The sequence below is a fragment of the Phacochoerus africanus genome, chromosome 14 (assembly GCF_016906955.1).
Source record: "Phacochoerus africanus isolate WHEZ1 chromosome 14, ROS_Pafr_v1, whole genome shotgun sequence".
Classification (NCBI taxonomy): domain Eukaryota; kingdom Metazoa; phylum Chordata; class Mammalia; order Artiodactyla; family Suidae; genus Phacochoerus; species Phacochoerus africanus.
In genome coordinates this window covers 31,501,218-31,529,212 of record NC_062557.1, presented here as the reverse complement: position 1 = coordinate 31,529,212, position 27,995 = coordinate 31,501,218, and the positions used below count along the sequence as shown (strand labels likewise).

The 27,995-nt window shown below is 41.3% G+C and overlaps 1 protein-coding gene across 2 annotated transcripts; it reads left to right on the top strand.

Moving 5' to 3' along the window:
* The first annotated feature begins 411 nt into the window (after nt 1–411).
* Nucleotides 412–27,995, top strand: MMD (monocyte to macrophage differentiation associated). Of its 2 annotated transcripts, XM_047757393.1 has the most exons (7): nt 412–698; nt 7,931–8,012; nt 12,332–12,492; nt 16,030–16,104; nt 18,011–18,112; nt 19,710–19,779; nt 26,067–27,995. In XM_047757393.1, exons 1-7 carry the CDS (start codon nt 673–675, stop codon nt 26,265–26,267), a joined length of 717 nt encoding a protein of 238 aa, XP_047613349.1. In that variant the 5' UTR covers nt 412–672; the 3' UTR covers nt 26,268–27,995. The 2 variants fall into 2 exon arrangements, with proteins under 2 accessions (XP_047613349.1, XP_047613350.1); XM_047757394.1 differs by lacking the exon at nt 16,030–16,104 and having other exon boundaries at nt 422–698.

Here is a 27,995-nt window from a genome sequence, read left to right as displayed (position 1 = left end):
GTTGACTCTGAAGATGAACGGAGCGACAGTGAAATGAAAGATGGAGAATGAATGAATGACACACAGTCAGGACCAGAAGGCAGAAGTCCCAGTTTGCTGCTATTTTCTTTACAATTTCCTTTGCGATTCGGGCTCCACCCCCTCCCTCACAATTTCTCTTCCTCTGCCCTCTGCCTTAACTAATTTCTTGCTCCAACTAGACCCATTCTAGCAGTGAGCCGCCCTTCCCCAGCGCCCCGCCCCTCCGCCGCGAGGTCCCGCCCCTCCAATCCGGCCCCAAGGGAGTGAAAGGCAGCCTTGCCCCTGCTCCGCTCCGGACGCTGATTGGCCGCTCGAGGCGGTGACGCGCCGGCGGCCGCGGGAGCACGCAGGCGAGCGGGGAGGGCGGGGCGGAGCTGGGCTCCGGGGCGGGGCGCGGGCGCCCGGGGGCGGAGGACCCAGGAGGCGGGAGGCGCTGGGCCGTTTAAGTGGCCTTCCTCCCGCCCCCAGCCGCCCGGTTTGGCCCCGGCTGCGTCCCGACCCCCAGCCTGGCCCACTCAGGTCCTGCCCCACCGAGCGGTCCGCCGGGCACACGGCGGTCTCCGGAGCAACACAAGCCCATGAGGGCCGCGCGCCCTGCCGCCGGCGCTGACGAGACGGAGCTCCCGGGCCCGAAGGAGGAGCAGAGGATCAATGCGGTTCCAGAATCGTTTCCAGCGGTGAGAGGGATGGCGCCTCTGTCCCGCCGCCTGTACCGGGAGCGGGTGCCGGATCGTGCCTTCTTCCGCGTGGGTTCCGGCTCCTCACCTGGGTCCATCTCCCATGAATCCCGCCGCTCGGCCGGGGACGGCTCCCGGGGGATTCTCGGCCCTGCTGTCCCTGGGTGATCCTCCTCCTCCGAGGACCGGGATCTCGTGCCTGCCCGGGTCCCCCCTCGCGATCTGCAGACCTCGGATTCCCTGAACCTGCCCTCCTCCCAGGGGATCCCATTAGCCTACCCAGCCTCACTCTCCGACTCCTACTGTAGACCCCATCCCAAAGTCCTCCGACCCTTGCTTCGGCCTCCACCCTTTATTCCTAGCTTGGAGGGTTCCCCCGGCGCACGAAACCGGGGCCGGGTTGCTGCTGCGCCCTGCAGCGAGATTTGCCGTAGAGCGGGGGTGCTGGGCATTTTAGGGGCTTTGTCTTTGAACGGCGGTGACAGTGGAGAAACTGAGGCACGCTCCGCTGGTTTAGCCTTGCCTGGCCAAGTCCCGGCCAGCGGGTTCTCGGGCTTGGAGTCCCAGGGCATGCTATTTTGGGCACTGTGAGGGGGCAAGGTGGCGTTCGGGTAGAGACCTGCTCTTGAACCGGCTGTGTTAGAAAGGAGGAGGAGGAACCGAGGAGGCACCACCGGAAGGCTGGCCGGCTGCTCTTTCTCTGGAGAGCCCTTGGGAACACCACCCTGGGGAGGTACCATGGCCTTAACCCGGACTCCGGGTCTCTGCCGTCTAGCAATGGATGGAGGCTGGCCATAGCTGCGAGAGGAAGCTCTAGGCTTTTTTTTTTCTCCTCATTCTTCTTCGTTTAAGTGGGTGAAAGTTCACCTCTCCCGTGTTTGTGATAACTCTCCATCCCTTTGTCTGAGTCAGGCAGCCAGCTGTCCCCGTTACCAGACCATCACCCTGAGCAGGTTAGCTTAGTGTGGAGTGACCGGAGGAATTTAAAAGACAGAAAAAGAATGCATGAAATCTCCCAGGGAGGGAATTGCTGCGTTTTTAGGCATTGGCTCTTATTTCAAGATTTTAAAAGGCACTTTTTTTTTTTTTTTCCTTTTCAACTCCCTAATCCCTTGATGCCCCTTCACCCATTCTGCTGATCTCATTCCTCTCCCAGCTCCAAAGGAATAAAATATGCATAGGGAGAGTTGTGGTGGACTGTGCCATCCGAAAGGTGATCACTTTGAAGACTTGGATTAATTTATAAGTATTGCTCATCACTCAGGGTGTCGAATGCCTGTCAGTATTCCTCTAGTGGGAACATCATGTCAGTACTTCTGAAGGCAAAAAGGAACCTTGATGTTCTGGCTTTAGAACGTGAAGTCAGTCAGCAATGAGGACTGGAGGAGCTAAAAGGGAGGATGTAACAGGGGTTCAGTCATGGTTGGCAAAACCCTGTGCATGTGGTTTGTTTGATTTGGTTTTACTTCTCTGCACATCTGTGCCCTTCCTGTTTTCAGAGAACAGTGGCAACATTCTGTGAAATTACCGGTTTTTGTTTGAGTTGTATTTCTTTCCTATCCTTTGAATTGTTCTCTAGAAAGAAGAGAAAAAGAAAAAAAGAGCCTACTTTATTGTTTGTTGCACAAACATTAAAAATGTTGAGGAATGAAAAACAAACCTTCATTTAGGAACCTACCATCTCAACTGATCAAACTCTACTTTTTGCTGGACACTAACCTATCCAGTTCTTATTATCACAGTTGTCATGTGATTTTGCACTCTACTTTCATTCATTTAAAAATGAAAAATACAGGCATTTTCTTTTGGTGCAGCATAGATTAATTTTCTCAGCGACTGCACAATATCAATGGATATTTAACAGTTATTTCCTTGATGACATCTAGACCTACTCTGATTTTCTTTGAAGATTGAATGATCCCATAATTTGTTTTTTTATCATAGGCTAGAGTGGAAAGATGCTTCTAAGGGTCCATTGGAACTTAGAAATAAAGCCTGCAAATAAAAAATATAACAAACCATCCTGTTTTCTGTGGTCCTCACATTAAAATGTTGAGAGTACTGTTGTGCACCTCTTACTGCTGTGTTTATTGTACATCTTGTGAGCATTCAGATAGTCACAGGAGGGTAAATGGCAGAGGAACTAGAGAGAGGAGCAGGCAGACTTCGAACACATGTTCTCCCTCTGAAAGATTTCCTAGGCCTCCATTGAAGAGCATTTGGCTGCAGTAAAAACATTTCATTAGGTCATAGTTTGTGGCTATTCTAAATAATAAAACCTGAATACCTTGCTGGTGTGTTATAATGGAAACTTGGTGGTCACTGTGGCTTTGGATCAACTTCCAGAACTCTGCCATATCTGTGGAGGAGGGCTATAAGGACATTTAGCCCACTGTCATAGTGGAGGGCTTTCTGTAGGCATGCTTCTCAAAAAGCTTAGGATGTGAAAAAGTCCCACTGGGACACCTTTTATCTTTCTTGCTTTATCCCTTCCACATTTGATCCACCCCTCCCCCTGCCACACATACATGCATACCCACAGTCATTCCCTCCCTTACACACCATCTCTGACTGATTAGCATACCTGCTGACATTCATTGAGTACCTACCTGTGCCAAGCACTGGCTGGGTATTTGTAGATTCCTCATCTCATCCTCAACTTTGCAATGTTGGAAGGCAAATTGTATGCCTATTTAGTAGAAAAGAAAATAGGGTTAGAGAATAAAAGAGAACTTGCCATCATCACACAGCTAGGAAGGGGCAGAGTGAAGGGTTCAATATCACGTCCCTCTCCACCACCCATGCCGCTATTCATCTCTCTCTGTGAGGGAGAGCCCTAAGACCCACAGAGCTCTAATATTGATGCATCTTGTTGATGCAAGTTCTCCAGCCTGCAATGCAAGTTCTCCAGCCTGGCAACCAAAAATCCAAGGAGAAGGATACTTGTTTCCTCTGCCTGCCCTACCTTCATGACCACTGGCTGGCTACAAATTGAATATGTGGTAAAATGTCTTATTCTTAAAAGCATTAGAAAGGCTTCTAGGACTGTGTGTTGCCTTTTTTTTTTTTTTTTTCATGTTCTCAGAGACTGAATCATAGGCTGTGGTAGTCTCCTTATATATGTCATCTCCCTTATTTAATAATTAAGTTGAATGTCCCGCACCACTATCACTGCCTCTGGCAGCAGGCACTTTGCCTAAACATCATGCTCATTCATAAAGGGGAGCTATTAGGGGGTGTACAGGAGTCCATGGAATTCTTGGCCTTTAAGAATATTATTTTCCTGGGATTCAAGATTCTCTTTGGCTCTAAGACTGCCTGTTTTTCTTTGTTGCATACAAAATCCCCAGTGACACTAATTGATGACAGGATCTGTCTCAATTAGGATAAAATAGTTCAGCAGCAGGCAGAATGTCTGTCTTTTAATTCATTCCACATTTATTTATCAAGTTCCCGCAATATGCCAGTCCTTGTGCTTGGGGCTGGAAATGAAATGGTGGAAGATAGCCTTCATGGAACGTACATGACAATGGGGAAAGATGAAATTAAAAATGAACAGGTTAAAAAATCTGACTCTGAATTGTGATACGGGCTCTGGTAGAATGGGGAAGGCCGACGTGATACTTAGGTGGGATGATCAGGAAAACCTCTCTGAGGAGGTGACATTTGAGCAGAGCTTGACAGGTGAGAAGAGAGCCGGGCGTTCTGGAGAAGACTGTTCTAAGCAGAAATAGCAAATGCAGACGTCCTAGGGCAGCTAAGACCTGGGTGATTTGAGGAGCAAAAAGGATGTGGTTGGCTGGAGGCGGAGAGTGAGAGGAAGGCAGCAGCAGAGGCTGGAGAAGTGGTGAGGGCTTGTGGCCCACATGCTTTCTGAAGCACCTGGGGAAGCCAGACAGGTTTTTTAAGCTGGGGTTGGTATGTATGCCATGATCTGGTGTTGAGAGACTATTGCAGCTGCTGGGTAAAGAAGAGAGTCCACGTGTGGACAAGCTGGGAGAGCAGAGCTTTTGTATCTCTACAGACCAGAGGTTTGATTTCTTTCTTTCTTTCTTTCTTTCTTTCTTTTTTTTTTTTTTTTGCTTTGTTGTAGGGTTGGAAATTCCCAGGCTAGGGGTCAAATCAGAACTGTAGCCACCACCGGCCTACACCACAGCCACAGCAACGCCGGTTCTGAGCCGCATCTGCGACCTATACCACAGCTCACAGCAATGTTGGATCCTTAACCCACTGAGCGAGGCCAGGGATCGAACCCGCATCCTCATGGATGCTAGTCAGTTTCATTAACTGCTGAGCCATGAAGGGTACTCCCCAGAAGTGTGATTTCTTGATTTAAGGTAGGATCTGTGGTGCTCTACCGATGGGGACTCATTCGGAAAGTATTTTGAGGGTTTGGTAGCATTGACTGCATTGACAGTATTGACAGCACTGGCATTTGGAGTAGGGAATACAGGGGAGTCAAGGACAGCTTGTGAGATTTGATCTTCCTTAGGCCTCTGAGATCTCCCGGTGGGTTACAGATTTACCTTTGGAAGGCAGACTACCTTGAGCTGAATTTAAATGAGTCTAGGGAGTGTTCCCAGGTCCCGATCTGTTCCCTCTCCATAGTTTTGAAATTCTTTCATGTGGAGAGCCTGAGGAGTTGAAAGAGAAAGTGAGGGGGGCTAATGAACAAACCCTCCTTAACTAATAGCTGTATTAAATGGGGTTCCCACACCCACGATAGTCGTCTTGCCTCAAACCCTCTGAAACAGGCTGGATGCTCTTTCTCGCGTTGGGTAGCCATTAGTGTGGGTCTTCCATAAGCTCTTGAGAACCCGCTTCATTCTTTTTTTGGGAAAAGAGAATAGGCTCAGTATGGGGGAGTTTATTTGCATTTTGCATCTGCTTTTCCATTTAGGGCTTGGGCAGCTAATTTCTCCACAGTGATTTCTGCAGGAGGCTGTGTTGAAGGCTTGATTGTACCCTGCCAGATCAGAGAGAAATGGAATATTGCCTGTAAATTTTCCCACAGAACCATGTGTGGTCCCACGGGGCCCAGACGGCTCTGAGCTTGGTGTACTTGCTCTTCCCTTTCCTTATTGCCGGAATCTGGCCCTGCCCTTAACAAGAGACTACCTTAAGTCACATGGATGGGATATTTCTCTCTGAAACCTCTGAGTTTATTTTTAACCTGAGCAGTTCCAAGTGGGAAGGGACTAAGCTGTCCCTCGTCACCTAGCTTCTTTGTTTTTAGGAGAAAATTTGAAAGTCTATCCCTGTTGCTGTGTAATAGCCTATTTTTAGATTGGACTGCCAGAGATACAGATTGCTATTTTAGTCTGCAGCCTGGTGGTGGGTAGACAAACCCTACTTGTAGGGCCCTACGCAGAGCACTTGACATTTCGTCTACCCTCAGCCATCCCAGAGCCTTGCTTTTTACCCTTAACAATTCCTGATCGGGTATGCTGCTTATAGCCCTGTCGTTATGTCTTAGGGTAATGATGTGGAGATTCTTGAATGCTTGGGACACTTTTAAAGCATCCTTCCCAAGAGTGTAATTATTTTCCTTCTTACTAATAGCTGCCATATAGCAACACTCTCGTCCCTTAGGGAATTAGTAAAATTATATAAAGGATCATCAGGGGAGAAAAGATTTATTTATCTATGTGGGAGAATAGCTTGGAATAATTCTGAGGCTGTTAACTGTACATTTCTCTTAAACAGTTTTCAGGCCATCTGATGAATTCCATTCCATAAGTATATATTTTGCTTATTTCCCATTGGTGGTCCAAGTAAGGTATCTTCACTGTCCCAAATCCGTTCCTTAGTAGATCTTCCACCTGAGCTCTCTGTGCTGGGTTAGCAGGGACTGCCGCTTGATTTTTACTTACTTGCTTCAAGCTAAGAGGCCCTTCTTAATTCAGGGGGAAAGTATTGGCTAGTCTTTATAAACTGGGCACTATTTGGAATGGCTTGACCGTGTGTCTGACCTAGCTCTGCCATTTTGTTTAGCCTGGTACCATTTTTTTCATCATGTTAATTAATAAGATGTGATTAGTCAGAACTCATTAGTGATGAATAACAAAATCTACCCCCCCCATCCCTAACCCCTAAACTAGCTCAAGCAGGAGGCTACTTTATTGTACAAAGTCTGTTGACATCCTGTAGGCCCCAAGCACAGGAATCCTGCTTCAGTGCTGAGACCTGAGTGCCTCTTGGGTAACAACCTCCATTGTTTCTCTGTATCTGCTTCTTTCAGGCAGCTGCCTGTTTTTGTTTTTTTTTTCCCTGAACTTACATCTCCCTCCTCCTAGAGAACACAGAGATGAAACCAGAACCCCTCATGAAATGTGGTATGGGTATATATTGGGTCTGGGGGATCCTCACTGAACTTGGAAGAAAGCTATTCATCTTTTCAGGCCTGATAGTATTTGTGCTTTTCACTGTTTCACTGATTGCCACAAAGTTAGCTCAGAGAGAAGTATGGAATATGGGCATATGTCTATATGGGTAACAGAGTTTGATATTTAGATACATAAACACATTGTTGTGTATATATGAATTTTATAGCCACTGTAGCAAATGCTAGTCATAGAGATTTTGAGGGAAACTCTTTTAATTCAGGAAGGATGCAGGTGAAAACATACCTCTGTTTTCAGGTGACCTGGAGGCAGCCAGGTATCATTTATTTAAGCCGTCTGGTGCCGGAACAGGTAATGCAATATAGGGAGACTAGTTGGACAGGCCTACTAATCATGGGATGGAGGAGGGTTTAAAGATCTACATGTATCAAGCTTTATACATTTTGAGAGAAGCCTTTCAAGTGCATTGAATTTGCAGTAAATGACAGTTACTGGTGTTCAAGTTTAGAAAAATTACCTTGGTTTTTTTCTGTTAGGATTTAAGATTTGATTGTGCCTTTATTTTTTTATTTTTTTTATTTTTTTATTTACCATAGGGGTACCAGTTGAAGGGGGTGGATGTGGTTTTTGTTTGCTTCTGGTTGGTAGAAGGTTTTTCTTTTGAATAGACGGAAGGAATACTTAATCCTATAAACTAGGGCATTTGCTCCAAGAGCATTGCTGTTGGCTCAGTTTACACCCATTTAATGGCTTTGGGTTTGTTCCCATAACTGGGTATTTCCAGCAGTTACCTCTTCAGTTAGAATAGACCAAACAACCACAGACAGTCTTCCCCATTGTTCTTTACAAACTCAGAGCTTTTCTCACATGATGTCTTTGTCCCTGCAGGTTCATGAACCACCGGGCCCCAGCCAATGGCCGCTACAAACCAACTTGCTATGAACATGCTGCTAACTGTTACACACATGCAGTGAGTATGAGTTTTTTGATGTTTCCCTCCTTCCCAAAGGGCCTCAGTGGGAGGAAGGGGCAATTGCCTCACTTAAACTTAGCCCTGTGAGTCAAGTTTACCCATCTCTGTGACCTTGCCTGTCAGGGTACCAGTGCTGGGTCATGACACCAGGAACTGAGTGTGTCAGAGACTTGGAGTGCTCTGACCTGCAGTCAGCCCTGTCCCTCTTGGGCTTTCTTTAGATGTACAATTATGGGAGATCCCTGGTGGCCTAGCAGTTAAGGATCTGGCATTGTCACTGCTGAGGCATGGGTTCAGTCCCTGGCCCAGGAACTTCTGCATGCTGCAGGTGCAGCCAAAAAAACAAACGTATAATCTTGGTAAGCACCTTACCAAGGAAAACTCAGCTCTGGAATGAAAGGAAATACATTTTCGAGACAATGAGCTGTATTCATTTGGCAAGAAGAATTCAGCATTTGTTGAAAAGGGTATTTTTTTAAATAAGTGAATCCCTAAAATAAGTAGACACATCCTCCCCATCTCCCCTGTGGCCACTGCCTCTCAGAGCAGATGTTAGTCCGTAGTGTAGACAATAAGACTGATTTAATCCATAAATTCTTAGTTAATATTTTTTTCCTTATAAACATGTTCATTATAAGAAACTTAAGAAGTATTGAAGAATATATAAGAAAAACAAAACTACCCAGAAATAAACCGTTAACACCTGGGTGCATTTCTTCTTTTGTGTGTGGTATTTGTGAATATATATGTATTTTCATAGTTTTCCTATTAATGTCACAGTATTGGCATTTTCTTATGTCATTATGAATTTCCCTTTGTGATTTCATTATTCCTTTTGAAAGTTTCATTTAGTGAGACTTTTGAGGGATAAATCGTAGCTGCTGTATAGTGAGGATAAGAAACAGAGAAGTAGGAGTCTCTTGTGATGCAGAGGATAAAGCACCTGGTGTGGTCACTGCAGCAAATTGAGGTGTTGCTGTTGCACAGGTTCTCTGGCCCGGGAACTTCCATATGCTGTGGGTGCGACAAAAGAAAAAGAAAAGAAAAAGGAAGAGAAGGAGACCGGTTTACTCCTTTAGTGAAGAGTGTTTAGAACAGGCTAATTGAATTATTTTAGATAGTGTTAGTACAATATGTAGGTTATATACGTATGTTATTAGAATAAAGTTTGCTGGAATTCAAGTTGTGCCTTTTCATTTCTTTAATCCCCTTCTCCAAGAATAGTCAGTGTTTTCTATAAAGGAATCATGATGCCAAATAAACCTGAAGTCAACTAGTTTTGGTGGATTCTTTTATAATCTAATAGAACAATGCCACTTGGCCATTACTAGCAGAAATCAGCTGTATAAAGTATCAGTTTTATGTAGCATAATGATGAAATTCACATATTACTTCGTAATACTGAAATATTATTCCAATTTACGTCCTTCTTCCTTAGGTAGTCAAAAATTTTTTATTTAAATAATTAATATGCTGAAACCTTGCTAAACTTTTTTTTTCTTTAGAAAAAAGTTTGCACCTGACATGCCCACTCTGGATTCTATAAGAAGGCTTCAATAATGAAATTTGGAGCAATCTTACTAGTAGACAGTCTCCCTGGACCTATGGCATAGATTCTGGGGACAGCAAGGATTTAGTGGAATTCTTTAGATTTAATTGACCCCTGTCTTTGCATTAATGACATGCTTTGTGAAGTGAGCTTCACAACACCAGAGCATCAAAATGTTTAGAGTCCAAACTTGGTTTTAAAGACTGCACAGACTAATTTGACTGTCAGCTATACTTGCCTGGATATCCATCTTTTATTCTTTTATTATTATTATTATTATCATTATTATTATGGCTGATTTAATAGACTTTGGAATATTCAGTTTCAGGTATACAGCAAAGTGATTAAGTTATACATATGTTTTCTTTTTCAGATCATTTTCCATTATAGGCTATTAAAAGATACCGAATATTGTTTCCTGTGTTATGCAATAAATCCTTGTTGCTTATCTATTTTACATATAGTAGTTTGTATCTGTTAACCCCATATTCCTAATTTATCCCTCCCCGATTCCCTTTCCCCTTTAGTAACCGTAAGTTTGTTTTCTATGTCTGTGAGTCTGTTTTTGTTTTGCATATAAATTCATTTGTATTATTTTTTAGATTCCACATATAAATGGTATATACTGTTTACCTTCTCTGACTTAATTCACTTAGTATGATATTCTGTAGGTCCATCCCTGTTGATACAAATGGCAATATTTCATTCTTTTTTATGGCTGAGTTTTATTCCAATGACTATATATACTACATCTTCTTAAACCAGTCATTTGTTGACTGGCATTTGGATTGTTGCCTTCTTTTATTCTTGAATAAATGTCAAATAACTGTTTTATGACTTGCTTCTTTGTTTATTATTTCAAAATACATCCATTGTTTTCTCCATCAACTGACTACAAAACACTGATAAGAGTTACAAAAATAATGCCCTGATAGTTGTCATAATACTGATCAATAAAAACAATCAATGAAATACTTTTTTACTTGACATAATGTTGAGCACTTAAATATAATGGTTTTGCATTTCCCGTTGTGGCTCAGCAGTAACATATCTGACTAGCATCCATGCGGACGCAGGTTCAATCCCTGGCATCGCTCAGTGGGTTAAGAATCCAGCGTTGCCATGAGCTGTGGTGTAGGTCGCAGACATGGCTCGGAACCCACATTGCTGTGGCTGTGGCATAGGCTGGCAGCTGCAGCTCAGATTTAACCCCTAGCCTAGGAACTTCCATATGCCACATGGCCCTAAAAAAAAAGACGAACTATGTATATAATGGTTTGGATGTTGAAATGCACAGCTCACTTTTAAAAATAATATTTGCTTGAGATAGACCTGAATAATCCCTTGGCTTATCTCTTCTGGATTGTCATAAGGAACACTTTAGAAACCAAAGTTAAGGAAAATCTGTCAAAACATACACATTAATTTTTTAGAACAGAAAACATCATCTTATTAAACTTACTAAATTATATCCCTAATTTTTGGATTTCAGAGAGCAGTAAAATTTCTAAAATGGACCAATAAAACCTTCTGTCTAATGTCATCATTTCATTAAAGAGAAGATAGGACAGGAAAAAATTAGATGGAGTTCCCTGGTGGCCTAATGAGTTAAAGAGATAAAGATCTGACGTTGTTACTGCTGTGGCTCAGGTTGCTGCTGTGGTATGGGTTCAACCCCTGGCCTTGGAACTTCCATATGCCGTGGACATGGCCCAAAAAAGGTAGAAAGAGTATAATCTCAAAGTAAATTAATTAAGTTCTCTTTTATGATAAACTTACTTTGTTGTCCTTAATTATCTCATTTTGTTCTGGGCCAGTGAAAACTTCAACATTTGAAATTCAATGCTGATCTCATCTGGAGGATTTAATATTTTGTGGCAAGAGGGAAAATGTAGGTGTTGGGGACAGAAAAGATAGGCTTGCTAGAGTTTGATTTCTTTGCTGGGTATGTTTATTCTAATATCTCATAAAGCAGTTTCTGCTTTAATGATTTCTGCTATTCTAAAATGTTTACTTGTCCTACTGATATGACTAGACATTGAAATTTGTCCATATGTAGTATAAATTGTGGTACAGAAGGCAGAATTCTGAGACTCTAGTCTCTTAAAATTATTTGAATAGGTAGGCGTGGATTACCCTTGCTTACTTGAAAGGTGCTTTTAAAAATGAAATAAACCCAAAACACTTTCATTCTGCAGCAGCCCCCAGATTGGTGGAAAGTACATATCCAAACTAGATATGAGGACATATAACTGGAACAGGTGATTTATTTGCGTGTAGTCTGTACATTATAGAACTTAACTGACTTGATTCATTTGTTGCTCTTTGCTGCACTATTGGGCTTTCAGTAGTGCATGGAGGAAACTGAGAAGATTGTTTCAAGATCAAGACCTCCCTGGGAAAGGGGTGTATCTTCTTGGTATTTGACTACTTTAAGTGTCTACCCTAAATCACATTAGAGAATAGAATGAAACATGTTCTTAATTAACAAAATTAGGATAGGGAACATTTGTTTTGCAACAGTTGAATAATGTTTTATTCTTACTGCTTGATTGTGCACCCATTGGTGAACACAGTTCCTGGGCCCTGAATAGCAATATCTGTTTTCAGGGCAGAACCTGACAACTTCATCTGGCTCATGTGTCCAAGGAAGGCAAATGTTAGTTTTAAAATGACCGTCCTAAAATTGTCCCTGGTAAACCTGTGTATTTTTAACAAAGTTCTCAATTCAGTGTTTTACTGGCTATTTTCTTTCCCTTTCTCTCAGTTCCTCATTGTTCCGGCCATCGTGGGCAGTGCCCTCCTCCACCGGCTGTCTGACGACTGCTGGGAAAAGATAACAGCATGGATTTATGGAATGGGCCTCTGTGCCCTCTTCATCGTTTCCACAGTATTTCACATTGTATCATGGAAAAAGAGCCACTTAAGGTACAGTGGATCGTATGCTATTTCAACAGGTCACAGAAGTTGACTTGAGTCAGCCTCCTGTGCTGGTTCGCTTTGGTCACATGAGGCAAAGAAGTGGACATTTTCCTCCCTGGTAAACTCTAATGCTGTCCCATCATTCAGGACATGGTCTATGGATTGGACAGAGTTTGAGGACTCCTATATATACCTAAGAAAGCAGACCTTTGCTCAGAAACCAGTTGAAATTACATTGCTTCCCCAGGACTTTCAACGTACAATCCTGGGACCTGTTTTCAGGGTATCCGCCTGGCAGCTGGACTCCTCTGTTGGGCTTTGAGCCCCAGCCCTGCCCCTTAATCTTGTGTAGATCACTTGACCTCTGTTGCTTCTGTTACTTCGTCACTAAGATGAGAATGATAATGCCTGCCTCATGTGCTATTGTGACAGGTAAATGAGAGGATGCATGTGGAAATGATTTGAAAACTACAAAAGACTTCAGAATTCTTTGATGGATGGAGGTATACGACAGCTCAGGTTTACTGTCTAGCAAAGTTCAGCTTTCAGAATTAGGTCCCATGTATCTATTCAAACAAAATTCATGTATTTTGCTACGATTAATTGTCAAGCACTTTCCAAACAACACTGTGGTCCCTAGCCTCCCAGTGATAAGGACACAAAAGCATTCGTCCTTTGAGCGAAGGTTAATTTGGGAGATTACAAAGGGAGCAGCACATCATTCACTTGCTTGCGAAATAGATTCTGCACAACCCCAAAGGGCAAAATTTCTCAAAAAAGGAGAATGCAGAGCAAACTTAGAGTGATTTAATACATTGGAATATACCTTTGATTTTATAGAATGTCCAAAAAAAAAAAATCTCAAACTTATTCAAACAGTCTGATATTAAAAAGGTATGCTTTAGAAGTTTTCCTATTGTAGCTCAGCAGATTAAGAACCCTACATAGTGTCTGTGAGGATGCGGATTTGATGCCTGGCCTCACTCAGTGAGTTAAGGATGTGGCATTGCCGCACGCTGCAATGTAGGTCGCCGGTGTAGCTCAGATCCACTGTGGCTGTGGCATAAGCTGGCAGCTGCAGCTCTGATTTGACCATTAGCCTGGGACCTTCCATATGCCACGGGCATGGCCATAAAAAGAAAAAAAGATTCACAAGATGGATTTTGGATTCATGAGATGATTCCTGGTTTCCTCACATGTAGAATCAGAGTTTCAGAGCTGGAAGATTCCTAAAGGATTATTGAATCCCACCCCCTTAATTTTCACCCGGGGAAACTGAGGCCCAGAGAAGTGGTCAGACTTGCCCACGTCAGTGATACCAGCAGATTCTGACCATCCCAGGACCTCTCACTCCCAGTCCTGAGGTATTTTCACCACACCCTTCACAGCATTGCTTATAGTCTGCAACATTCCACCTTCGCCTGTAAGCTGACAGTTCCCCAGGCTTAAAATAGAACCACAGCATTGAATCATGAGGGGACTCTGGGACACACTCAAAAGTGAGCCTCAAAAGTACCTGTCCCAGCTCTTCAGGATGTACTGTCGCAGAGCCAAAGGCCAGAGCACTTCATTATCTTCTTGGCACAATCCAGTGCTGTGGTTGCCTTGGCTGACTTGGCTCTGCTGTCTAGATTCCTGAATCAATAAAGAGTCGTAGGTGCCGGCTTTGGTACTCAGGGCCTCCCTGCCAGGGCCTAGAGAAGGTGTGATAGAAACCAGTCTCTCCTGAACCTTGAAATAGCATTGCAAGAATCATACGCCACATGTGGATTTTTGCTCTGTGTTAATTTTTTGTTGTTGCTTTTGTTTTTTAGGGCCACACTCACAGCATAGGGAAGTTCCCAGGTCAGCAGCCAAATTGGAGCTGCAGTTGCCATCCAACACCACAGCCACAGCAACTCAGGATCCCCAACCTACTGAGCAAGGCCAGGGATCAAACCCATGTCCTCACAGATACTAGTTGAGTTCATGAACCACTGAGCCACAATGAAAACTCCTGCATTAAGTTTTTAAAATATCCAAGTAGAGCTTTAATTTAAGTATGGGGAGGGAATTAGTGTCTATTGAGTAACTACTGTGTTATAGGTGCTGTGCTAAACCATGGCTACATCATCTCATTTAATGCTTACAGTGATAAAGATGTTACACTTTTGTTTTACCTGTGAGGAAAGGGAGGGTCACAGAGGTGGGTGGTGGATCTTGAGTAAAACTGCAGGCCTTACTTTACCTGCTGCAACAGTGCATAACAGTCTAGAAAGCAGAATTAGGAAGGCCCCAAACCTGGCTCAGAATCCAAGTCATCCAAGGAATTTAAAAAAAAAACAGATTCTTGGAATTCCCTTGTGGTGCAGCAGGTTAAGGATCTGATGTTTTTACTGCAGCAGCTCAGGTTGCTGCTATGGCATGGATTTCATCCCTGGCCAGGAAACTTCCATATGCCACAGGCACAGGCAAAAAAAAAAAAAAAAAAAAGGAAGAAGAAGAAGAAAAATTAAATTTAAATTAAAAAAATTAAGAAAAGAGATTCTCTTCTTCACACCATCTTCTACCTTATCCTCTAGGCCTTTTAAATTAGAATCTTCTGGACTGGAGTTTGTGACTATGGTATAAGCTCTCTCGGTGATTCTGATGGTCAGTCAAGTTTGAGAAGCATTAATTTGGTATTTGCTTAGACCCATGACCTAAATTATTTTCAATTCTGCACTAACACGTAACTAACACTAACCATGACTGGACGACCTCAGCCTGCTTTGGTTGACATAATATCGCTGTTCCATCAAACCACAGAAGCTACCCTTGGTCCAGAAAGTGGATTCAAGATGGTGCAATGCATTTTTACTTTGAAATTACCCCAGTAAAGGGCGGATTCTGTCTCATCCGTTTTGTGAATAGATCTCAGTGAGCCAAATCTTTGTACACTTCCTGACTCTTCAGTTTTGGAAGGAAGAACTTGCTTAGAAATCCAGGTGGCTACCTTCTTGGCAGCAAATGCCATTTTTTTGTTTTTTTTCTTGTTTGTGTTATTGCTGTTCCTAAATTAGTTTCTAAATTTGCTTTATTGCAACTTATTGTCTACACTAAGATATTTGAAGTAAAACCTTCTTCAAAGAGATTCTAAAAAGAATGTGACTTTGGAGAGAATGTACTGAGCCTTCATGAATTTGTGCCCTGCACCATGATAGAAGTTGAGAGGTGGTCCACCCTCAAGGAATTTCATCTTTCTGTTTTCTAGATAGATCTACATAAAACGGAAAACATCAGAAAAGACAGATTGTGTTTGTTATTTTTAACCGCTTCAGAGTTCCTGATTATTGAGGGGTCCTTATATGGTGAGGATCTGTGATATATGCAATCTTAAAAATAATACAGAGCTTTTACTTGTGGCTTCATGTTATTAACAATAGCTGTGTGACTTTGAAGGCCAAGTTATAAATGCCAAGAGAAACAAGAACAAGCGCGAAGTTGCAACATAGAGGAGTAATAACTCTTTCTTCCAGTCTGCAAGTTTTTTGAAAACTTTGTCTAACTTTTTTTTCCCACTAGGACAGTGGAGCATTGTTTTCACATGTGTGATAGAATGGTTATCTATTTCTTCATTGCCGCGTCTTATGCTCCCTGGTAAGATCCAGTCTTTCTATCTTTGAAGGTAGTTTTTTTAATGAGCGAATTCTCACTCTTTCTCTCCCTTCTTCCTGTCCCCTGCTCCAGCCCCCTCAACACACATATATGTACACATGCATTTGTTTTTATTTTGATTTACTTGGATAAGATTGCAGATGTTAAGGGAATATTGTTGCCATTCAGAATACGTATGGCATTGGATTGTTTGAGAGAAGTGCTACAAACTCATGTGTGGGTAGCACACTCACTTCTGAAATGTGTTACCTTTGCCTTCCATACTCTTCCTGTGTGCTTCTGCTGCTGTCCAGAATACCTGGCATCTAATTGTTTAAATGGAGATGCTAGAAATACATATAAAGAAAACAAGCTCACTTTTCAAATTCATGCTCTTTGTCTTAAGTTCACTTCACATCACAGTAGCTACAGGTCTATGGGGTGCATTTCTCATTTTTTTAACGATGCGACTAATAATTAGCCACATTAGTTAGCACTTTAAAATATTTACAATTCAGAGTTCCCATCATGGTGTGGCGGAAACGAATCCGACTAGGGAACCATGAGGTTGCGAGTTTGATCCCTGGCCTTGATCAGTGGGTTAAGGATCTGGCGTTGCCATGAGCTGTGGTGTAGGTCACAGACGTGGCTCGGATCCGGAAGTTGCTGTGGGTCTGGCAGCTACAGCTCCAATTAGACCCCTAGCCTGGGAACTTCCATGTGCCATGGGTACGGCCCTAGAAAAGGCAAAAAGACAAAAAATAAAAATAAAAAAATAAATAAATAAATAAAATATTTAGTATTCAGTTCAGTGTCCTTGATTTTCTTGCCTTTTGGTATAGGTCAGATAGAATTTTGCTGCTTTGAAATGCATAATTAAAGAAACATTAGTTTTCCTCTACCAAGACATGGTCCAGTTTTAACCACTCAGAAATTCATATAATGCCATCAGCGACTGTAGTCATTAGAAAGAGCAGGCCTCTGGATTCTGACTAATGCAGCAGCCGTCATTCAAAAGAAACCTAATTATCTGTTGGAGTAAAAAGTAAGTGCTGTTTCTTCCTAGTACCTGTTACTAAATTATAGGTCTGCATCATATTGGAGCAAGAACACTTAAAGGCTTTTGTGAAGTATACCTCAATTTAAAATAAGTAAATAGTCATTTGAAACGTAGGCTGAAAAAAATCAAATACTATAGTAGGCAGTTTGTTCACATGTAGCCTTCGATATGCAGGCGCTACTTTTTCCATTTGGAAGTATTAATTTTGTAGTTATGGCCATTCAGAACATTTTTTAATATCCATTCTTAATCTGAATTTAGTATAGATGAGTATGCAGCATTTTAAATTCAGGCTTCACAAGAGTCCATGGTTAAATTCTAACAAGGTATCTTGCATAACCTATATTGGGTTCATCCTTCTCATATTCTCTCTTGGCAGAGAAGTTGACCATGGAGACACCTGGTCTGTGTATTAGGTATCTGCTGTGTGTATTTGATCCAGTTCAGGGTTTTGTTGAATTCTCAGTAAGCTTTGTAAACAATCCGCTCCCAAATACGGAATCAGAAGTAAGAAAGCGAGTAGCTTGGACAACAGTCTGCCTAATAAGGAAAGCCAGGCATCACAGGTGTGCCAGGACTCACTTCTGCATGTCTCCTTTTAGCTGGTTCTGTTTTTAAACCACATTAGAGCTAATTCTAAGTCCTAAAGATTGAATGACGATTTTATCTTTGAGTTACTAATTTTACCCCAGTTGCCCAAATACCTCCACAGCATGTTGAGTGCCTTTTCTTTCTGGCCATATCCTAGTACCTTCCCTCCCGGTTTTCAAGACTAGAGGAAAACACAGGTTGTCTGAATTCCCTTCATTTATCACTTCTGTTCTTTGTTGTCATGTTTACATTTTTTAGGTTAAATCTCCGTGAACTTGGACCCCTGGCATCTCATATGCGTTGGTTTATCTGGCTCATGGCAGCTGGAGGAACCATTTATGTATTTCTCTACCATGAAAAGTAAGAGAAAATAATTTATGTTTGATAGCTTTAAAATTAATTTCCTAAATTTTGTCTACCTTATAACACAAATTACATTTTCATTTCAAAATAGTAGAAATACATAAATAGAATATATATTGCTTTAACAAATCTTCAGAACCATTTGATACTCACTATTGGTGGATAGATTGCTTCAGAGAGAAGAGAATGGTATGCTTGTGTGGCATAATGTTAGTTGAAGGCCAAGGTGGACTTGTCCCTCACAACACTTACCTAGAGAGGAGCCCAGAGGATATTCCAAACCAGTATTCCCTGAGAAATGGGACGTTTGGAAGGGCATCTAACTCTTCATGCCTTCAGCATGTGACACACTTTCTTTAACCTGTCATTCGTAGCTCCTAGTCATTAGTGTTAAGCAATATAAAAAGGATGCATATTGAAATTCAGTATTTTAGTTCTAGGGCAGACCTTCAAGGTCATCTGTTTCCACTTCAGGCTTTAAAAATGAGAACATTTAGTACATGCATCAAATTGGTGACTCATCTGGACTTAGGACCCACGTGTCCCCATTCCTATTCCGTCACTCTTTTCATTATCTCACATTCCTGGACTTGAAAAACTTACAACCATGAAGTCGCTGACATTGGATACAGTTTATTAAATTCGTTATGTATTGTCTTTGGCATATTGGCCCTCAGGATTGAGTGTTATTTGTGTTTATCACAAAGTATTACATTTTTTTCTCTTTTCAAAAGAAAATGGTAGTTTGAGCAAACTTCGCTCTGACTTTGAAATTCATTTAAACACATTTTTGACCATAATTAGCAATTCTGAGTAGTGTTATGTGTTATATATATCCAAGGGAACAGTTTGTTTCGCAGCCTCAAACCCTAATTTATATCCTTGGATAAAATAGGAAATTAAGTAAGACAACTGTTTTTTCTCCTACTCCAGGCCTTTGTTGTAAACCAAAGCCATATTCTTCTCCAGTCTACTTCCTGGTGGACTTTGAATATAAAACACTAAGAATGAGATCCAAGTCACCCTTGACTCTTAAGTCAAACTATAAACATAAGCTGAATTTCGGTACAGTGTGTTTCTTAGCATTTTCAGGTATTCCGCACCCAGTGCAATGAACCTTATGAATTGGAGTTTGTGCAGGTGCAAAATAAAGAGACGAAAATATATGCCCTTAGTTTCTTAGGGCTCCTATCCCTGTGCCACTGATAAACCCGGCTCCATGCCCCCTCCCTATGCAGCTTCAAAACTTCAGGGTCTCCTACCAATGGATGGGAATGACAAGGCAAACATGCTGGGATTAGAAGGGGAGAGATGCATGGTGGATTGGATTCAACGGTAACCAGTTTTGTCAGGAAACATCTTCCCTGTAGCAAGTGCAGTTTGATATCTTATCAGTTTTGAAAGAAATGCTAGTTCACTGTTACTCAACTACAGCTACAGTATTTCAGTTAGAGGCCTAATATTCTCCTACTGGGAAAATACACTTCATTTGAACAGTTAGGTGTTTACGTTCTTTTTTCAAAAGGAAAAACTGGTGTAGAAATGGTCTAAGTGTTACAAGAATAGATAAATCAATGGCCTTTCTCTCTTGCAGGTATAAGGTGGTTGAGCTCTTTTTCTACCTTACAATGGGGTTTTCTCCAGCCTTGGTGGTGACATCAATGGTAAGAAGCGGCCTCATAATCTTAATTATTTCACCTTATTTTCTTTTAAATTGCTGTGACCCTTAATATGTCTATAAATATGATACGTAGCTTTTCTTTCTAAAGCTATGACATGTCTTATTAACTAGAGACGCCAAAGAAAAAAATAAGTGAGTTACAAAGTGCCGCAGCTTATACTAGTGATTGTCTAAAATTTGGAAAAGCTATACATTGAAGTGTGTCTATGTGGTCATCTGCTGTATTTGTTCTTTTACATAACCTTTCTGTTCACCCTACCCCTACCCTTTTGCCAAAGAGGTATGAGATTATGTGAAAGTGAGCCTTTCTACTTGAATTACTTAGTGTCTTAACCCTAAATCCTAAATTATGGTTAGTGACTTCTTAAACTTAAGAATTGGAAGGACCTCTAAAGGTCATTTTTGGTTCCTCATGTTGTTGGCTGTTTCTCACATCCCTTCATGCTTACTTTTCCTTTCACTTGCATATTATTTCTATTTCTCAAGAAAGTGCTTTTTTTTTTTTTTTTTTTTAACTGTGCTTGAAAATTCCTTGTGGGGACTTTGACAGGTGAAAGTGTGGCATTACCTGCAGTAGGCATAGGCATGTATGTGTTTTGTACTCCCATTGAGACCGATCACTGTGGAGACCTCGATGTGTGTGTGTCTGTCCATTTGAAACAGTAACATAACAAAACAATCTCAGGATCCCATCCACTGGTCCCTTGGGCCTTTAGCTTATGTATTCCTGGTGCTACACTTTGCATTTTGGGGCACTAGCCACTATGTTACAATTTGAGCTCTCTTCTCAGCCTGCAGTGATCACAATTATACCTATAATTTCAACCCTGAGGTCCTAGGCATGTTACAAGAATGTAATTTTGCTGTAGATCTTGCCCTCATCACAAAAAAAAAAAAACACCTGCAAAAGGTTTTAGAATTTACAGGTTTACTTATGTTTCCCCCTTTCCCCACCAAGAGAATATCTTAGGAGAATGTAACAGTATATATTCTTTGAGATAGGAGATTTATAATGGCTTTAATAATTACCTAGCGCCAAAAATACATACAGTTTAGTTGGTCAGGGCAACAGGGAGGTGAGGGGAGGGAGATGAATGACAGAAATGAGGAAAATCTGCCTTGAAGGCCATATAGTTAGAACGTGACTGAGGACACCAAAGCAATGTAAGCAAGATCTAGGTTGATAGGTTACTGATCCTTAGAGTGGAAGTTCAAGTAAATACACTCTTATCATAAGAGTAAATTTATCGAGTATTTTTCGTAGGCCTAAGCCTTTCATGGCATTTTCACAAAGTGGTACAATAGCAGATGACGAATGTTTGTGACAATCAAACAGGAAAATCCCCACACTTGCCATGATAAATTTAGAATCAAGCAGAAAAATACCATTCATATAAAAAAGGAAACTACCATAAGGTTTTATAATGTCTTTGACTGGGGAAAGTGCAGCCTGCCATGGGAGCACATAATGCTAATTAATCTGATTCAGAAAGATAAATAGGAGCCAAGAGATGGAAGAGGTGCTTCCAGTGGTACAGAGAAAAGATACAGCATGGAGGAAGCTCTAGAGACAGGGAAAGCACAAGCATCTTTGAAGAATTAAAAATAGTATCTGTTTGAATATGCATATATGCATGAGGGCATGTAATTATGCAGGTAGCACAAGTCTTGTGATAAAAGCCCGTGAGCTAGATGGAGACCAGATCAAAAAGAAATTCATCAGCCATCTGAAGGAAAAAAGCAGCAGTCTAAGTGATGAAGACTCAAACCTGAAGTGTTTTAGTCAGAATAACGGATATCAGACTTACCCTCTGCCGTTAAGAACTATAAAATTGGGAAAAGTATATGAAACAATTGTTTTTCGTCATTGGACACAGACACTTAGGACTGTGATCCTTGAAAGGAAGAGAAACCACAAGATGAGCTTCAAAGGCACTGCAGTTTTCTCCCTGCGCACACTTTCCAAACTGCAGTAGAGGAACGTAGAGTCCAAGAGCAGCCGTCTAGATGGAGGAAACAAATCTGCATTTCAGCTGCAGAGCTGGCTGCAGTTTGAGGGCAGGGTCCTGGAGAGGAGGGAGCGCCACTCACAGAGAAGAATCTGCAGAAATCTACAAAGGGGTTCCCTGGAGTCCTTGCCTGAATATTAAGCTGCATTTGTTCAGGGCAAGACTCTGTGGGCCCTGGCTGAGAATAGCTATTGGAAGGCTGTGAGATAAATAGAGATTCCAGAAGGATCCTATGCTGGGAGATACTAGCCGGAATAGAGTGACCATGCTGAACAACTCAGTATTCTGTTGACCCCACCAGAATACTGGGGCCGGAAGAGCTACACTGGTTCTAAGTGAGGGTGGCTCTGGCACTGCCGTAATAAAGCCCAGAAACCTCAAAAGGTCAAAAGTAATCCTCCTGTAAATAAACTGCCTGTCAGAATAAACCCAACATTCTTTTGAGGAAGACAACAAAAGCTATACTCTTTAACAACCTGGCATTCATTATCCAAACAAATATTACTAGATAAGAAATAGGAAATATCTAAGGAAAAACAGACCAATAAAAACAGTTCCAAAGATGACAGATGGTGTTCCCATTGTATCTGACTAGTATCCATGAGGACTCAGTTCGATCCCTGGCCTTGCTCAGTGGGTTGAGGATCCGGCATTGCCATAAGCTGTGGTATAGGTTGCAGATGTGTCTTGGATCCAGCATTGCTGTGGCTGTGGGCTGTGGTGTAGGCTGGCAGCTCTAGCTCCAGTTTGACCCCTAGCCTGGGAACCTCCATATGCCACGGGCACAGCCATAGAAAGACAAAAAAAAAAAAAAAAAAAGATGGCAGATGTTGAAATAGCATACAAGAACTTTAAAACACAAGGAGTAAACTGATGAGGAATCTCAGAAAAGAAATGGAACTATTAAAAAAGAGAGCCAAATGGAAATTCTAGATCCAAAAACTGTATGTTAAGAAAAAATTTATTGGAGGGGTTGAACAACAAATGAGACACTGCAGAAGAAAAGATCAATGAACTTTAAAATGAATAGTCAAGCCCCAGACTGGGAGAAAATATTTGTTTTCTCTGTGTATATCCGACAAAGAATGTATCTCAAATATATAAAGCACTCCCAATCAGTAGTAAAAAAGCTAATTCTATAAAAAAGAGTAGAACACTTCAACAGACACTTGACAAAGAAAAAGGTATTCAAGTATCCAGTAGCCCTTGGATAAGTTCTCAGTGTCACTAGTCATCAGGGAAGTCAGGGAAATGAAAATTAATACCTCAGCATGCCACTACTACACCCCCTGTAGAATGATGAAAATTAAGACTGATGCCACCAAATATCAGCAAGGATGTGAAATAATTAGAACTCTAGTTCATTGCTGGAGTTTGAAATGGTATAACCACTTTGGAAATTTGTTTAGCAGTTTATGATTAAAAAATGGAATTCCTTGGTGGCTCAGCAGGTTAAGGACTTGGCATTGTCACTCCTGTGGTTAAGGTTCAATCTCTGGCCCGGGAACTTAGGCCACAGATGCACCAAAAAATAAACAAATAAATAAAATAAAATTAAGCATACCTTTATGACTCAAGCAGTATTATCCAACAGAAATAACAGCATGTATCTACAAAAGGACTTGTAAAATAATATACATATTAAATTTATTCATGATAGCCCTCAAATGGAAAGGATAATCAAATGATGTTAAATAAATCAGTGGGATACTAAGTAATAGAAAAAAAAAAGAATGACTTGGTACACAGTAGCACATTCATGAATCTCAAAAACATTGTACGCTGTTCATTTCAAAAAATGAAGCCAGACACAAAAATGTACATAGAGTATAATTCCATTCATGTGAGGTTCTAGAACAAGCTTAGTCTGCGGTAAAAGCAATAAGAAAAGGGGCACCAGAGAACTTTGTGGGGTGTTAGGATACATGAGCGTGAGTATCTTGATGGGGTGGAATGGTTTACATACATGTGTGCATTTTATCAAAACCCTTACTGTTCACTTAAGATCTATGCATTATCCTGTGTAAATTAATCATCTGTTTTTTAAATGACCGCCCCCCCCCCAAAAAAAAAGGAACATAAGTTCAGGAAATAGACCACCTTGGTTCTTTGTTCACATCATGATTCTGACACTTAAAAGCCTCATAGCTTTGGGCAAATAATTTACCCTCTCTGTGTTCTGGCTTTCTCATCTATAAAGTTGAGATTAAAATAATATCAAAATATTAAATGAGGGTTTCAAACAGGGCCTGGTACACAGAAACATATTGACATTGATAATGAAGAAAACATAGCTGGTTTTGTTTGCTCTAGGTTTAACTATGTTCTTGTTCTTTGAGGGTTGATAAAGCAGATGTGCTGTCTTGAAGAACTAACCATCTATTAACAGAATGTGTGTCAGAACCAGCCTGTGCGCTTGGTTTGGTCTCTCGTATATTGTTTTAGCAGAAGAAAAAAGAACAGTGTCTTTGGGGCATCAAGCAGCTGTGTGACTTTGTTCAGGTTACTCGTTTCTCTGACCTTCTTAGTGTCTTCATCTAAAATAAGGGGGTTTGGGGAGTTCCCTTCGTGGCTCAGTGGTTAAGGAACCCAACTAGGATCCGTGAGGATGCAGGTTCGATCCCTGGCCTTTCTCAGTGGGTTGGGGAATCTGGCGTTGCTATGAGCTGTGGTGCAGGTGGCAGACATAGCTCAGATCCCTCGTTGCTGTGGCTGCTCTGTAGGCCGGCAGCTGTAGCTCCAATTTGATGCCTAGCCTGGAAATTTCCATATGCTACAAGTGCAGCCCTAAAAAGCAGTCAATCCGTCAATCAATCAATCAATCAATAGGAGTTAGTTGAGTGACTCCTCACTGAGGAGTAGATGCCCCTGTGAGAATCCCATGAAAACCTCCTCTCTTAGGAAAATGCCCCTAATACACATACACAGAGAATTGCGTATAATTATAGAATATCAATTGCTTTGTAACCTTTAGGAAATAATAAGTGTGTATGGTGGTTTGTTTTGCTTGTTTTCCTTTTTAAGGAAAACGAAATCTGGCTGATGTCCTACCTTAGCGAGGTTAATGAGAAATCTGGTATCTGTCATTTTGAATTGGCTCCTTCCCTCATCATTTTATCCTACAAAAACCATGGTGCTTATGTGAACTTGAAAAATACGGCAGATCCTCACCCTGGCCCTGGATCCTCAGGCCTGGTTCTTGGCACACATCGTCTGTGGCTGCCATTGCTCTGGCCTAGGCCCATGGGGCCCTTCAAGCAAGTGGTTACAACGAGGCTTCCCTGTGTTCCCTGTTGAACTTGGCCACGGGGATCTGCTCCAAGGCTCCCAAAGTCACAGCCACCCGGTCGGTGCCCAGTCCTCTAGGTTATCCATACACCTCTCCCCATCCAAGGCCATGCCACAATCTGGCTTTAGTTTCCACTCACCCTACAGAACCTGATACCTTTTTATTCCTAGTCTCCAGGAATCCCAACTTGTTTCTCCATCAGCTTCCTAAGCCCTGCCTCTGTTCTCTTCCCCTCTCATTCATACAGCCCAATTTTAATCTTATAAATGGGCCAAGGTCTTTGAAAACCAAAAGTAGCCTACGCATTCTCCTTTTTATGCTATAAAACACACAAGGCTGTTAATTTCCTGCTAAGCTAAGAAACTCCCAGGTGCAAAGACAAAAAGGCCTGGGAACATCCAGAAGGTTAGGAAATATGCCATGTGGTCTCAGGTCTCAGAGGTCATTCCTAGCTGGATTTTCCTGTGTCAGCCATAAAGAAGCAGTAAGCTCACCGAAGCAGGGGGAGAGTCTCAGAAAAGTAATTAGTGTAGAACAGAGTTTGAGGAAGACAAAGGAGTGGAAACCAGGCTGAGAGGTGGATTATAAATGGAGTGGTGTGGGTGTGCCTTAGTAGGGAAAAAAAGCTCTTAAAGGGGAAGATGAAAGCCAAGGACTGTACTTTATTAAAATGAATTATCATTCATTTTAGATGCAATCACAGTCTGCTTAAACTTGCTATAAATGAGCAGGAGGTGCCACTTTTTACCATGGGACCTGTAACTTGACCGCTCAGTCAGGTCAAGACACTGATCCAGAGGGTAATCTAGGTCAATTTAAGTGTAGTTCATGTTTACAGGTCAGGGTTCTGTCTATGCAGAGCTACTTCATTGTCTAGACAGTTAGGAGGCTTAGGGGGAATTGCAGTGATCTCTTTAGCTTGTCACATCAGAGTAACATCAAAACCTTATTATTTTTTTCCTCTGTTGACAGAATAACACTGACGGACTCCACGAACTTGCCTGTGGGGGCTTAATTTATTGCCTGGGAGTTGTATTCTTCAAGAGCGATGGCATCATTCCATTTGCCCATGCCATCTGGCACCTGTTTGTGGCCACGGCAGCTGCAGTGCATTACTATGCCATTTGGAAATATCTTTACCGAAGCCCTACAGACTTTATGCGACATTTATGACCAATCTGTACTAGGTCTCCAAACCAGTATTATTTCAATTATGGCACTTAAAAGAGTGAGGTCAGACCTGAAAACTGCACGGAGGAAAAAACAACAAAGAAGACAACTGCACTGACTTTCTTTATATCTTTTGAATATAATTACTGTGAAAGTACAAAAGCTGTGTTCTGGAGTTTTCCCCCTCACAGCAAATAAGTAAAGTTGTGACTTAATTATTCATTCCATTCCACTATTATGAAGGACTCTGGATAGGCTTGGCCAGCTGATGTTTACAAACCAGAATTTTGTATTTTAATTTTACAGATTTTACTACATGATTTTTCTAAATTACCAGGTCAGGTTGTAAAAGTCAGTGCAATAACAAAACTTCCTTTTTAAGAGAAAATTATTTCTATCACTTTCCCATTAGCCGTGTAAAGAATCATGGACAGAACTTACACTACTTTTTACCATGTTTCATCTTGGCATAACGCGGTTATTTTTTAAAATAGAAACTTCAGTTTTTTGTAAATTTTTTAAAAAAATACTTCATTGAAGCGCATCTCTGCGGTTCCTCATTCATGTGAATTTTTGCAGCAAGCTGTCAACATTCCACAAGAGAACAAACATTATACCTCTTCTGATAGTTTTGTGAAGCATGGGGAAATTGCCAATTTTTAAAAACTGCAAGTTTTCCAAAACTTTTCTGCCAACCTCTGACTCCGAATTCCGTGCTGCTTTGGGTCATATACTTGACCTAGTTAGGTGTCCCAGTGATGGAAAAGTATTTTGATATAAACTTTTTCAAAAGATTCAACCTTTTCTCTATGCCTTTGCCATGTTTTCTTCAGGGTCTTTTCTCAACAGCGGATGCCTATTCAGTCTGTATTAGAGTATTGTTGGATTGGCCATCCATAGAAAACTCCTGAAGAGCATTCTGAATTACAGAGAATAGTGGTCATGCCTGTTTGGTGCCTAATGGTTAAGTCATTGTCACTTAGCTGTACATTATCAGTTTGATATTCATTTTAAATTGTGGAACTAGATGCATAAATTCACATTTCTACCTTTCCTTTGCATTTCTTGATATACTTTTTTTTCTTTTTCATAAAAAAAAAAATATTTAAAGCCTTGTTTGGCAGATAAAAACTCATGTGCCTGTAGTCCATGGGTTGTATCCTGACTCAGTGGAGTGGTATTTAATATGTTGTTTTTGGTTTTCCCTCAGTGTCTTATATTAAGATTAACATATCAGTTGCTTTGTTGGTTAATCTCCTGGTGGTGTTTTAATAAATGAGATAACCTTGCCTTTATATCAGGTGCTGATATTGCCTGTTTTCCAGTAATGGGTTTGATCATTGGACTTGTTGGCTTGACAGTATATCAAATTCAATTAATTGAAATATTGTACTGATGTGGCTTTAAATGAGGGTTTATTTTGTGTGTGTGTTTAGAAATCTCTGACTTTGGTAAATTACATGGGAAAGAAGAACAGAAGAACTGCTTTTTTGCTGGTGAATTCTTAAATAGGCAAGGTACCCAGTCATAACACCGTCCAGACCACCCCTTCTGCATGATTCTGAACATCTGGATGCCTGTTGTTTTATTGTGTATATTTAATTTTTAATATATTAACTTTTGTGGATTCATTTAAAGTCTGCTCTAAAGTAACACTATCAAAAACCACTAAAATGTATATAAAAAATTGTGCTGTAGACTAAAATAAAATTGTTACTTGGATTTGTTCCA